At 41.2% G+C, this 14,428-nt stretch overlaps 1 protein-coding gene across 1 annotated transcript in view; it reads left to right on the forward strand.

Moving 5' to 3' along the window:
* Positions 1–14,105, forward strand: part of SLC34A2 (solute carrier family 34 member 2) — a 38,453-nt gene extending 24,348 nt beyond the window's left edge. Inside the window, exons 6-14 of the mRNA XM_072861718.1 lie at positions 735–878; positions 1,543–1,654; positions 3,193–3,388; positions 4,112–4,207; positions 6,656–6,776; positions 7,495–7,662; positions 9,051–9,167; positions 9,255–9,379; positions 10,983–14,105. Of these exons, the coding sequence (XP_072717819.1) occupies positions 735–878; positions 1,543–1,654; positions 3,193–3,388; positions 4,112–4,207; positions 6,656–6,776; positions 7,495–7,662; positions 9,051–9,167; positions 9,255–9,379; positions 10,983–11,558 (1,655 nt within the window). The 3' untranslated portion in view covers positions 11,559–14,105. The remainder of the gene's footprint in view (positions 1–734; positions 879–1,542; positions 1,655–3,192; positions 3,389–4,111; positions 4,208–6,655; positions 6,777–7,494; positions 7,663–9,050; positions 9,168–9,254; positions 9,380–10,982) is intronic.
* The last annotated feature ends 323 nt before the right edge of the window (positions 14,106–14,428 follow it).

The raw sequence follows: 14,428 nt of genomic DNA on the forward strand, positions 1-14,428 counted from the left end.
TTCCAAAGAGCTGTTGATGTAGGGATTATTGGCCTTGATTTCTTAGTAGGTTCCTGTTGCTTTAGTTACAGTTTACATGAATACATCTGTGCATAAATCTGTCCCATGTGAAAAACATTTCAACAAGGTGAAATATGAAAATTGAGCTCTTGGTCAAAGCATCCAGCACTGAAATGTCCTCCAAATCCTTCAAAGATGAAAACTATTGAAATGTATTTTTTACATTTACCTATCTCCAAGGGTTGAATTCTGTTGATGGATTCACAAGCGGTTATCAAAGAAATATGTGAGCTTCTGTGGAAGTATTTTGGATTTTTGGCAACACAGAAAGCTACAGGACCAGAATTACTCAGGATTTTTAAAATAGTTTTCCTTGCTGCAGTAACCAAAAATATCAGGGCAGTAATAGAATTTAAATCTAGGCATGTGTGGTTTTTTGTCCTACAGTCTTTTCTCTGATGGCTGTGGTTTTATATGGTTCTCTGCAGAGTTCAGTAGAGCTTGTTCAGTCGTTGAAATGAGAGAATATAAAGTATTCTCTGATAACTGAGAAACGGAGAGTTCAGGACCTGAATTTGGATCCCTGGGCTACATCACCTTGTACCTTCATTGGCTGGCAAGCATGGCTATATATGTATCAATTAAACGGTTGAATGATCTTTAATTAAATGCTCTGATAATTCCTATGGACTTTACCTTGCACTGCCCTCATTCTAAGAATATGTTTTTTGCAGGTAAAGCAGCAGGGGACATTTTTCAAGATGATTCAGTCCTGTCTAATCCTGTTGCGGGATTGGTGATCGGAGTTCTGGTGACCGTTATGGTCCAGAGCTCCAGCACTTCTTCATCCATTGTGGTCAGCATGGTGTCCTCCACGCGTAAGTCTGCTTACAGTATCTTCCTAGAGATCACTCATAAATCTTGGTCTGGGGTGCAAACATTCCCACCTGCGTTCAAGTTGTAGATGCTTTGCGTGTAAGAGTAGAGACTGCAGGAAAAAATTTTGGCAGCTGTTGCCTGATATAAAATTTTAAAAAGTAATAATGATAACAATAATAATAGTAGTAGTAGTAGTAGTAGTAGTAGTAGTAGTAGTACTAGTAGTAATAGTAAGTCCATAATTGCAATGAAAATAATTGGAAGCCTTGGCATTTAATGCATTAATTTTGGAAGTATCTGCATACTTTTCTCATGTTAGCCAGTTACCGAACTTCATTTGTTTCTGTGGCATCATTTCAAAATTCTGCAGTAAGCAGGAAAATGCCTGGGAAAGAAGAGACTTTCTCTTGGTCTGGCCCTCTAACATGTGGTGAAAAGGGATAACCATGGGCTGCTGTTTCAGTGGGGATCACGGGACTGTGGGAGTACCATGTTCCCAGGGGGCTTGATTAAAGCAAACATAACTTGATTGGAGCGCCTAATCCCAGCGACATCAAGGGAAGTCAGGGTTCCAGTGACATTTATAGATGTTAATTTTCATTGGAGCAAAGGCCTTGCTGATGATCTGATTTTTCATTCAGTGCTTCCTTTTCTGCTTTCTAGTGCTGTCTGTTCAATCAGCTATTCCTATCATAATGGGAGCAAACATTGGCACCTCAGTTACAAACACGATTGTGGCACTCATGCAAGCTGGGGACAGGAATGAATTTAGAAGGTATTGTACTTAAACACTAGATCCAAAAAGTTGCTTTTCTTCCTTCTTTGTAGGTTTTCTTCTATATTCCCTATCACTACTACTGCCATTCAACCTTTCTATTGACCAAAATTTGAACGTCTAGTTAGGAAAGTCACGAGCATGGCCATGGCCAAGGTATAATGCTGTCTAGATATATGGCTTCGTATACTTGAAGAAAAGCATATTGGGTTCCTTTAAAAGTTTTGTGTTTTTGTAAGAATCCACCATTTTTAACTGGATCTTGCACAAGGATAAATTTTCAACTGCTCCCACTATACCACCCACCTTTGATTATCTCTTAATCATGGGAGGGCTGTACAGAAAGTTAATATTACAGTATTTTGGTCTACTCTCCTTAAAAGAGACTTCAGTGTTGAAGGTTTTTTAAGTCTTACTTTAAGTCAGTAAGAAAGAGCTGGTCACTGTAGTGAAATGAAGTGTTCTGGCTGTCAAATATACACAGTGACAACTTTCAGGCTGCCACTTGACATTATCACTGAGAGAGCTCATGGCTTACTGGAGATGAGCAGTAAACTTGGGAGGGATATGAGACTTTGGTACCTTGTCATTTATGGCATACCAGACGTATGAAATACACCTAGCCTAAGCGTATTTCTCCAAGATTTACTGTCCTGAATCTTTGGTTGTGCTATTCTCTGTCACTTAAATTCCAACATCAAAGTAGCCTATTAGTATCTGGTCAGGAAAAGAATTTAAATAATAATGAGAAAGAAGTTGATTTTTAACATTCATTAACATCATTAACAATCACTTCAGTTTGTAAACTGAAGGTTGTAGCACTGTCAGTTTTGTTGGCCTACTTTGCATGTTCCCCTGAGTTCCCCTCAAGCAGTTTCTCGCTGGGAACGTAAATTACAGGATTAGCATTTCAAGGAATTTTTCCTCCACATTTTCTTCCTTCACAACGCTTAATTTAAGGAGCTATATTTTAAAACAAATACAGGCAGATTGCAGAGAATTAGGAGGACCACAAGCAGCTATTAGGAAGGTGGGAAAGAGTGCCTCTGAGGGAAGAGCTGTGGTTCCTCAGGCCGTGGAGGAGAACCTGGAAGGGAGCTGTACGTCAACGGTTTGCAAGAACTTGTGAGAGGGCTGCAAAGAGCCATCTTCCCCCATGAGTCACGGAGAACAGGTCCCAGAGGCAACGCCTGGCTGAGCATTAAAAATGTACCAAAAATGGGTGAGAGGCAAAACAATTGTAGGCTGTACAGCCACTTCTTTCTTCAGACGGATACTCTTGGCAGCCTCATGTTAAGGATCCCTTTTGCCTTTTCTAGTTCGTCTTGTTTCACTCACTTGGCTGGCTCTTTCACTCAGTCAATGGTGTGGAGACAACTTAGCACTCTACAGCAAAGCAGCCATCTCCTGTGACCCCAGAAATGAAATGATTCCCATCTTGAAATGGGCTTCATCCCCACCTCTATGATTTCATATTTAATTGATGTTGTGCACATGTTTAATTAAAAGCAGCTCTGGTTTTTCATTTCTTCTTGCAGGGCCTTTGCTGGGGCAACAGTCCATGATTTCTTTAACTGGCTTGCTGTGTTTGTGCTGTTGCCCATTGAAGTTATTTCTGGCTATCTTTACCATCTCACCAATGCTATAGTTGAGTCCTTTCATCTTGAAAGTGGTGAGGATGCCCCTGAGCTACTAAAAGTTATCACAGACCCCTTTACAAAGCTCATCATTGAGGTAAGCTCTTTCTCTCTTCAAGGAAGCTGCCTACTTGGTTCAGTCACAGCTAATTAAAATGCTCTGAATATGGGGGGGGCTCCCGCTCACGTCTTTGTGTTCTTGGGGTAAAGCTCTTTAGGAGATGGATTCTTTTTATTCACATTTTATAAAGCCCCAGCTCTATATTCCCTGTTTCTATTTCCCCCACATTTCACCTTAATTATGATAGATCTAGCTAGGAGGACTGGGAAGGCAGGTGAGGACAAATACAGACAAGTGTGATGGATGGCATGGCAGCCTGTTGCCTAGACATTGGCAGATAGTACTAGCTGAGACAACCTAGCCCAGCTCTATGTAGGACCTGCAGAGATGACACTAAAATTATTGGAAATGTGCGCACATTTAGAGGGGCAGCTGGAGGCCAGAGGGGATGCGCACAGCTAAAATGACAGTAAATGCATTTAGGCAGTTGTGCCAGTGTAGTTGTTTAAACAGAAAGGGCGAGATGAGATGGTGGATGATCTGGGGAGAATGAGACACAGTGTTTGTGCGCGTAGAGTTGTACCTTTTTCTGGGAGTAAACCCCCTCCTACCTGTAGGGCAGCAGCTCCAGCATTAGAGATGGTCATGCAGGCTTTACGTGGCTGAGCTTCCCAAGGGAGTTATTTCAGCAGAGCTGAACAGAAGTGTGTGATGCAGGTTGGAATAATGCTTTTTTTCTTTTTTCTTTTTTTTTTAAAGCTTGATAAATCAGTAATAAATGCAATTGCTACAAATGATGAATCAGCAAAAAACAAAAGCCTGGTAAAGATTTGGTGTGTAACTGAAACCAATGTGGTGAGTATCATGCTAAATTCATTGGCAGGTTCCTCAGGAAATATATTACTGATCTGTAGCTGACACTCCTTATCATAGGATTGTGAAATTAGATTTTTAAATGGGTATTTTTTTTGCAACAACAGAATAATGAAAACAATTTAATGTAGTTTTTACTCTCCTTAAACCAAGGATGTCATCCCAGTGGTGAGCTTGACCTGGTTGCTTTCAGTACCATGCAGGCCCTTGCTTATCAGAACTGGTGGTTTGGAGCCAAGCCTTTTACTCCTTTCATATTCAAATGCCTTTAAACTCCAATACTCCTACCAACTCCCTGAAAGTGGAAAAAATCTGCAATACAGGCCAAAGAAAATATCTTTTTGCCCACCATTTATCTATTGACCTAACCAGCTTTAGTCTTATGTGTATGAGGGTGATCTGGTGGCAGCTGGTTATTTGCAGCTTTCTTGGAAAACTGCCCTCAGAGAAAGCCTCTGTGGGGCTATGTCCCGTTGTTCTTCACCCAAGCAACACTGCAGCTTGAAGGAATCTGTTGCCCAGGTCAACACCAATGAGTATTTTGGTAAACTGTGGAGCTGAGTGTTTGGTTTGTGTTGTTCGGCTAACTAACAATTAGAGCATTAAATATCCCTTGGATCTCTAATTGTATTCTACTTGTCGGTATCTATAGAAAAGTAATTCCTTAAGTCCTGAGGCAGAAGATACTTAAGAACACACAGTGGAGGTTAAAATTAAGAGCTTGGGTTTTTAGAGGAGCCCAGCTCCTATTGAATGATGGTCTGGATGGCCAGTGAAATGCTAGCCAGGGAGATAGTGCCAGGAGCAGAGCTGTGTTAATGTGAAACTCTGCTCAGGTTACGCTGCGGAGGAGCTGGGTATTTCTCCGCAGGGGAGGCATGGTGCTTGGGCAGCTGTACTGCTTGCAGGCTCCCAGCCCGCACTTGGCTACCCCTCCGCCACACTGCCCAGGCAGGCACAGCCTAACTCGCAGGGGCGTCTGTGCCCCTGAGTCCTACAGTCCCCCCACTCTTAGAAGACAAGCAACTACAGGGAAAGTGCAGGCTGAGGGTTGCATTTCCATATACACAATTTTTGTCTGTGTTTGTCTGTATTTTGGCTGGGAAACTACTGCCCAAGCATATAGTCAAATTACAAAAACACATGAAACCCCTACAAGCTTGACTTGAACTTGGTGGGAGAAGAGGAAGATCATTTAAATGATTTGCATTCCTAGTGGGTTAAACTCATTTCTGGCAAAAATGATTAAACAGACTATGGCAGGGAGAAATACATGCAGACCCCATATGTTTAAAGCAAAACATGAGGATAAACATTTTGATCTAATGCAGCTGCTTTGAAACTCAGACGTCTGAAAAAATTTCATGAAGGCGAGAAACAAGATTGTGTCGTGTTTGTAAAGGCTGACGTGCTGGGGCAGGCCGGAGACCCCCTGGATGTGGGGGCACTGGAGCCACCCCCAGCTTTGCACATCTGCATCAGCTGGAGGGGGAATGTGAACGCGGGTGTCTGCAGGCAGTGCCCAGAAAGAAAGGATGATTTGCCTTTCCCTGTTTCTGCAAAAGAGAATCACTCCAACACATCTTAAAGACAGCTGTTCAGCAGTGTGGTTCAGAGTCCATTTGGCTGTTAGCTGCTCTTGTGGGGAAGTACAGTTCAGTCAGCAAACCCTTCCTTAATCTGCATAAGGACTTATGGACCTAGCATAGGAATGCAATGTCTGGGCTAGGAGCTCTTATAAGGAAGGTTTTATTGCAGTATAAATAGAAATTCAGGTTCAGCTCAGTAATACTAATGCTTATCATAGTTGTAGTAATTAGCTCTTAGATAGCATTTGAGCTTTAAAACGGAAAGCAGTAGCAGCACTTCTATTTTGGCAGATAGGAAAACTGAGGCACAGAAGGGCAGCATGAGCAGCCTGTGCTTATCCAGCAATAGAAGCTGCACTAGTATTGTAGTATTCTGAATCACAGTCCTGTGCAGTACTCACCAGACCATTAATTGCAGTGAAGGTGATAGCAAAGAGGTCTTTCTTTGACCCAAAGAAACTGTGGCACTGGCTGGAAAAGGAATGCCACTGTCTCCCAGCTGCAGCCAGACATGAACCTCATTCCACAAACCCTGACATCAGTAGTTAAGGTTCTTAGCTACTGATGACTTGGTGCTATGGTTATTACAATGAAGAAGGTTCGGGGGATAGTTTAGTCTTTAAATATTGTATTGATTGACTTGGGTAACAGCACAACCATTTATTTTAAGAATGCAAAAAATTTTGCCTTGTCATTAATGTGGTGCCAGCTTACAGTCCAGCTTACAAATCTGCCTTTAGTTGATGAATGCTTGGTTGCAGTAAAATCCTAGAACTTTGCATGAGCTCTTAATGAAGGGTTGTAGGTGACTGAACTATCTCTTTTGTCTGGCAATCCTTAGACACTGCAGAATGTCACAATTCCACCTTCAGAAAACTGCACATCTCCTGACCTTTGCTGGACTGGAGGAAACATGACATGGACCATCAAGAATGTAACTGACACAGAATATATCAGTAAATGTAAGTAGTAGAACTAGTTCCCCTTTGGTAATATCTTCACAAATGTGCATAGCTTTCTAATGGTGTTAACAGACCACTTCAGAGGTATATCGAGAGGCACTCGCCTGTGTATGGACACAAGGTACTACTGCAGGTGCAGTCAGAGCAGCCCATGCTCATAGTTACACAGCTGGAGTTACCAGCATCATCATGGTATCTGGCTGCAGATGGATCTTTCCATGCTCCCTGATATCAGTAATTGAGGTCTTCAGTATCATGTCACCCTCACTGTTCAGGTGACTTGGAGCTACAGTTACTTTGCTGTAATGGTGGTTTGGATATCTCCATCCCTATGCATGCCCTTCAGGACTTTGAACAGTCCTTCTCAGGCACGCAGCCACCTCTGGGAAGAGCCGACCCACCATCCGGCTCGGAGGACACCAAAATTTCCTCACACCGTTGTATTCCCCTCCCTTGCACATGGTCGCCCAGCTCCTGCCTGCCCCACAGGGGTGCCTGCTGTGTACTTTGTAAGCGTGTCCATACAAAAGCCCCTCTTGCCCCCCTCAGACATGGCTTTTTTGGAGCAAGGCAGGTGGCGTTTTCACTCTTTGCATCACCCCCTCAAGCTGTGTGTGCTTTGGTCCCATTTTCTTAGGGGCATGTATGAAAACTGGAGCTGGGCTTGGGATCAGAGAAAAATGTGGCTAGGCCGATTCATTTTCCTTTTCTTTTTCAGGCCAGCATCTCTTTGCAAACGCAAACCTGCCTGATCTCGCCATCGGTCTCATCCTTCTGGCTTTGTCCCTGCTTGTTCTGTGCTCCTGTTTGGTGATGATCGTTAAGCTATTAAACTCTGTGCTTAAAGGACAAGTGGCGAGCATTATCAAGAAGACAATCAACACTGGTAATTATCTGCTTTTCCTGAAGGTTGTTTTCAGGAATGACAAGGACACTGAGCACATCTATTGATATCTCCTGTTCTGGCAGATATTATAGAATAGTTTAAAGAAAATGGTATTAAACCAAAATCCCCCCCCCCCCAACAGTTTTTCTCCTCAGCATGTTATTTTCTTTCTTTTAAAAATCTATTAGCGAACAGCTTTCTTGTGAACTGCAGTAGATTAACAACAACAGAGACCAAAGTCCAGGCTCTGTTTCTTGTTGTATAATCATTAGCTGTTAGAAATGTAATGTTCCCATCCTCAAAAGATAACGCTGAAGTGCTGAGATCATGATTGCCTGCTCTGGCCCAGAGCCTGCGTGTTTCTTCTAAAGTAAGTTGAAAAAAAGTTTGTAGTGATTAATGATCTAATTCCCCTGCTTGCCTTGTTCCACTCCTTAACCCTCTCTTTAGTAGGATAAGGCAGCCCTGAATAGTGGTACTTTCTGTCTTTCCCTGTGTTCTCCAGGTGTTTTTTCAGCCTGGATCCATTGAGTGCAAATGTTTTTATGTTTCACTTGGCTGCTTTTTCTTCATCCTCCCTTGAATGGAGAGGTTAGAACCTGTAGCAGAGAAAAGCAGTCCTGGCATGCCTCTGGTTGTGGTTGAAGAGAGGGTTCACAGAAATGGGGAAGGCAACAAAGTGGTCCCCATGCTGTCTTCTCTTCTCCTGGGCAAGGAACACTACCTGAATCAAAAACAAGGGGTAGGAAGTAATCAGCTGCTGGTTACTGTTAATTTGTGATCTACTCTGTGTTCCTCTGTGTCTTCCCGACTGACTAAGTCCTCACTTCTTGGCTCACTCATAAATCTGCACATTATGGGGGACCATTGTGCCTAGTTTCTCCAATCAGTATGATTAGTTTTTCTTTGCAAGAGTTAACAGGTGAATTTTTAGGAGGTGATCTGCTTGAAACTAGTTAGAACAAACAACCTGATTTTCTCAGGATGGTCTTCAGAGCTTTCTGAAGATCCAATCCATGCAGCAGGTGCCTGGTTGCCAAAACCAAGGCACTCAAGACACCTAGAAGGTGTTGTGTTGACCTCTGTGGAAACATTTCTGGTACCTAATTGTATTACAACATTAATGCTGCCCTGGGTCAGGACAAAGGTCTACCTAGTCTATTATCCATCTGAAAGTGTATCCAGTGATGGAAGGTTGGAGAGGGAATACAGGGCACAAGGTAAATTAGAGTAGTAGAACTGACTCTGACCCAAAATCATTATGTAAGAGGCAATATGCAAACAATATATCTACAACTGAAATGCTTAATAGTCTTTTCACTGCTGTGTTCCTGTTACATAGATCATTCTGCTATCCTAAAGACAATGTTCTCCCTTTATTTTTTTAGATTTCCCATTTCCTTTTACTTGGCTAGCTGGCTACCTGGCTATGCTAGCAGGGGCTGGTGTGACCTTCGTTGTCCAAAGTAGTTCTGTTTTCACATCTGCTATTACACCCCTTGTTGGTAAGTTGTCAGTGCCGTATTCTTTATCCCCATGTTTTATCTCCTCCATCATTCTGAAACTACTCAATCCTGCTTCTTTTCTCCTAGGCATTGGTGTTATAAGCATTGAGCGCTCTTATCCCCTTACCTTAGGAGCTAACATTGGCACAACCACGACAGCTATACTTGCAGCTTTAGCAAGTCCAGGGAGTACATTAAAATATTCATTACAGGTCAGTATAAACCAATGCTTTCTTGCCTTCATTTAGAAGTTGCAACTTTTCTGAAGAAAAACCTGACAAAATTGGCTCTGATGCAAATATACCATGGATGTCGTGCTTGAATTTGAGCTATTAATGGCAGCTCATTAATTTCAACTACTAGAGCAAAAAGCTTTTAATAAGCATTCTCAGAATGTCGCTATATAGTAAAATCTTGCTTTCATAAATTGGGCTTGATCTTATCGAATTAATTCAGAATTGAGACAGGGTTGGCCACTTGACTCCTGAGTGTGGGGGCTCTGCAGCTTAGAATTCAGTGGCCACATCTCTGACAGCCCTCTTAGGTAGTCCCCTGTGAGGGTTACTAATTTCTGTAAGTTCCCTCCTCAGGACCCTAACTCTGTTCATGCAGTATAAGTGAAGGCTGTACAACCTATAAGGTGGCAAGCTGTCTACCTACCTGAGGCTGCAGTGAGCACCGTAACATCTGTTTTCTCATTGTAAATCTAATCTGAGTGGATTTTATTGAATTCCTTGTTGCCTCAGACTGTTTGAAAAGTAGGCACCCTGGCTTTAAGCTCCCATTTACCACCCGGTAAAGAACATTCCAGACAGAAGATAGCATTTGAATGAACCCTCTACATCAAAGAGTGAAAAGATAATGAAGTTTCCTTTGTGAATAGGATTAATGTTTTTTACTATCCACAATAAATCAAGAAAATTACAGAAACCATTTTATTGTCCTCAGGCACAATAGTACAGATGTAATCATGAGAAGATACTATCTTGACCAAGCTCAGATTTCATGATAACTTGCTGTTTTTATAATGTACTTTAAAAAATAAACCCCTGTACTTTCATGTTTACTTTAGTCTGATAACAGTTATAGAACGAAAATAAGATAAGGTGAGCAGGGAATGTACTGTTTTGTTCAGTATATGCTTATTCTAAGTAAATTCTGAAAGCTTTAGTAAGTGGGTGTCTCTTCATGCTTATTTTTTAAAAAACAATTTTGAAGAATGTGAATCAAATTATTATAAAAGACCCAGACCAAGTCACATTCCAGGAATCTCCTCAGTGCTCTATAAACTTTCAGCTAATTTTTGGAAAATCCAGGTTTGTACCATTAGCAATTTCTCAATAGCCTGTATGCAATATCTAATTTACACTTTCCATCTTTTAATTGAAAAATCATGGATGCAGAACCCAACAATGAACAGTTCTGGTCTAGTTCTCATGCCTTACTAACAACAGGATTGTTTCCTGATAGCTGTTTGGTTTGTCAGCTTTATTTCTGATGGACTCAATTTCTTGCAGTTGAAAGCTGCATTTTAAGGCTTCTCCATCTGCAGGGAGATAGGTTGTCCCCTTTAGGTTTGCCTTGTTTCCAAATGCTGTCCCCTGTTTGTAGGCAGTGATCTTCACAATGTATGAGGTATTACCGAGCCCTTGCTTTGTGCTAGGAAAGGCCTTGCAGTGAAATGGCACGAAAGCAAGAAAAAAGAGTGGGAAGCAAGGGAAGGGAAACTATGTGCCACTAGAAGTTATTATCATGTGAGTAGGAGCATTTAAAGGCATTTTAGTTAATGAACTTCTCAAATGTTTTTGCTTTCAGATTGCCTTGTGCCACTTTTTTTTCAATATCTCTGGGATTATTCTGTTTTACCCACTACCTTTTACCCGGCTGCCAATCCGCATGTGCAAGACCTTGGGAAACATAACAGCCAAGTACAGATGGTTTGCTATATTTTATCTTCTCGTCTGCTTCTTTCTTTTGCCTTTGTTTGTATTTGGTCTGTCACTGGCAGGCTGGCCAGTCCTTTTGGGTGTTTGCCTCCCCCTGTTTGTTCTTTTTATTGCTGTGATTGTAATTAATATAATGCAGTCGAAGCGACCACATTCACTGCCTGAGAAGCTCCAAAATTGGGATTTCCTACCCATCTGGATGCACTCCCTAGAGCCCTGGGACAATATGATTATGTCTTTGCTCTCCTTTTGTGGGAAACACTGCTGCGGCTTCTGCAAGTGCTGCAAAGTCAATGCAGAGCAGGAGGGTGCCAAAGACAAGCAGCTAAAAACTATGGAGGTTTATGAAAATACCATTGCAATGGATGATGAAGAAAGAAGTGGAAGAAGGGCACCAGCTGCAGCTTGTGTTGAAAAAACAGGAACAAACAACACAGCCTTATAGTAGCGGATCAACCCGTATTAGTAGAGACACAGCACAGGACAGTCCTTGAAAACCACCGTGGACAATGCACTGAAGACAGAGTGAATATTTTGTTAGGTTCCTGCAGCCAGTGATATATCACTCATCAAGGAATGCAGTCAAACAAGCTTGAAAAAGTCCCTAGAAAATCTATTATCAGTTGAAAAGCTAATGACAGATTTGCTTACAGAGGATCTACTATGTGGTACCTTCATCCAATGCTATCAGTAGCAAACAAAAGAAATCCTGATGTAGTCCCATGAAGAGAGGGATGAAAGACGTGGTGATCAATTCAAACTTAATTAAAAAACAAACAAACAAATAATGCACATGTAGAACAACCTTTCTGACCTACTGGCTTATTCAGCAGAAGTTACTTTATAATACCTAAAAAGCTCTGGAAATGGGGAAAAAAAAAAAAGAGAAAAAAAGAGAATTCTAATGTTTTCATTGGCCTGTTTGCAGGGGCCAAAATGGAAAATAATAGTTTTCCAAGTATGGACAAAATCTGTTCTCTGTGTGTGAAGGAAAATGAAATGCTGGGACATCCTTCAGAAGCTCTGGGAGTCCTACTCTGGCATAAGGGTGTGCATAAGCCCATTTTGAGCCCGCTCTGTCTCCTTTAACACCTGGGACAGGAGTTGTAATCTTTTATTATCTCATGCTAAAGTCCATAAAAGTAATTGCTGATCCCTCTGCCTGCTGGAGGTTAAGCACTGGGTTTGGAGACACTGGGTGGCTACCAAAGGGCTTGATGGACTCAGGATGTGGTTGTGTGGCCATTCCTCTCTCTAGATGGTTCTCTCCAGTCCTGTTCACCATGTAACCCCACAATCAGAGGAAGGGTGCAGGAGGGAGGACAAGTGGCCAGTGTAGGGGAGGAGACAGCCGCCCAAGCCTGGGCTGACACCAGGAGATCTGTGTGCAACTGTGGCTCCATTTGGCTGAGCCACAAAATGACCTTTCAGAGTAGTAGTGGAGACTGGCTTTAGAGCTACAAAAGAGGGAACCTGGAGAGCAGATTATGGCTAACGCAGGACATACGGTAACATTTACTGGAGAGAAAGGAGTGTTCACTCTGCACCATCACTTTGTGCTCTGAACCACCCTCCTTGGAAATAATGTGAATTTTACTGGCAATTGTATATAGCAATCCAAATCCCAAGTAAAATCCATAAGTAGTGTAGTCACTACCACGTGTAGTCAATCCATAGGTAGTGTAGCACTGAGTGGGAAGCTGCTTGTGCTCAAATCTTACTGTTACTGATGTTTTAGTAAATGCTCATGAGGCTGCTCTGAATCATGGGCTGACAAAAGGCATCATTTCAATGCCAGAAAAAGAGCATTTCAAAGATGGACTGAGTATTTCTGCTGGCCTTCAATAGCTTAGATATCAGCGAGTATGGGATAATATCTGACGTCCAACCACTAACGTTAAAAAAAATCAGGTGGCTGAGTGTAGGCCAAGTGTCATTTAAAGCCAGTTTACATGGCTGAGTTGTAGATTAAATTTGTAATGGAAATGCTGAGAAGACCCTTAGTTTAACATAGCCACTCAGTGCTGCTAGAACACATTTACTTCTGAATAGTTGTTTGTTTTCTGCAGAGCTCTGGAGTTCAGTAGGTTGAATTTGGCTATCAGGTAAACATGTACACTTTAGAAGTGAAAATTGTTTTAATTTACTTTTTTAAACTCACATTTAAACTGGAAACTACGTTGCTGAAAATGTGTTTGCAAATTGCATTCATACTGAGATTCCAACTGTTTCTGTAATTGTGAGCCAGTGACAAAATGCTTAGAATCAGAGTGAATTTCCAAAAGCATCTAGTTTTGGTATAGTTCTGCTCTTTTGGGGTTTAGTAGCAGAGAGCAGAGTTCTGCCAAACTATTCTTTTAAAAATTATTTTCCTTGTCCTTCCTATAGTTGAAACAGAATTTTGTCAGCATCTCATTTTTAAAGTGGAATTTTGATATCTTCAATAATTATTCTTCGTTTTATTCTCACAATTCTGGATGCTTTCAGAATCTGTTTCTTTAAATCCCAGTGTGCATTTCCTATGCTCTGTTTCTTTGGGAAAAATATGAGAAAAGTATCCAGAATTCTTTCCAAGTTATCTCAAGTTTCCATTGACCACGCATTGAAACAGGAAACATCTACTTTTACTCATTTCTTAAACAACGTGCACCTTATTTTGCATCTTGAGGTAAAACCATCAAGCACAGTGATAATAACTGTGGGAAAGCACTTCTTACAAAAGAATCAGGGTAATAATTAATAGTCAGACATATCAGTACTTTATGGTTCCTCATTGTAACATTTCCCCTATGAAATATTCAGTTCTTACTCCCCTCTCTCCTTGCTCCAGGCCATATTGTGCCATTGTTTTAGGCAGATTCTGACAAAGATTTCTGTTTAACACTTGACAGCACAACATGTCCTGGCATATTTCCCCCCTACTCTTACCAAAAGATATTTACACTTTATTTATAATTATTTGAGTGTACAGAATTTTTTGTAAGTTATACAGAAAAAGGCTCGTGATTGTGTTATATATTACATATTTGAAAACTATGCAATGTTTGTCTATAAAAATGTAAAAAAGAACTACTGTATATTTTGTAATATAACTTTTCAAATTGTTTGTAACTGTGTATACTGCATATTATGGAGGCTGTTGGCTCCATCAATTGGTTACATGAAGATCGTTAGCAGTACAGAGACAGATTTCTTAAAGATGAAAAACGCCTACATATTTTCATAATATGGCTTAATGCACAAGGATATCGAACTCTACTTTTCTAAAAGATTTGAATTTTCTGTAATGAGGAATTTTGGAAATACAAGGTTTCT

The sequence above is a fragment of the Ciconia boyciana genome, chromosome 5, assembly GCF_034638445.1.
Source record: "Ciconia boyciana chromosome 5, ASM3463844v1, whole genome shotgun sequence".
NCBI lineage: Eukaryota > Metazoa > Chordata > Aves > Ciconiiformes > Ciconiidae > Ciconia > Ciconia boyciana.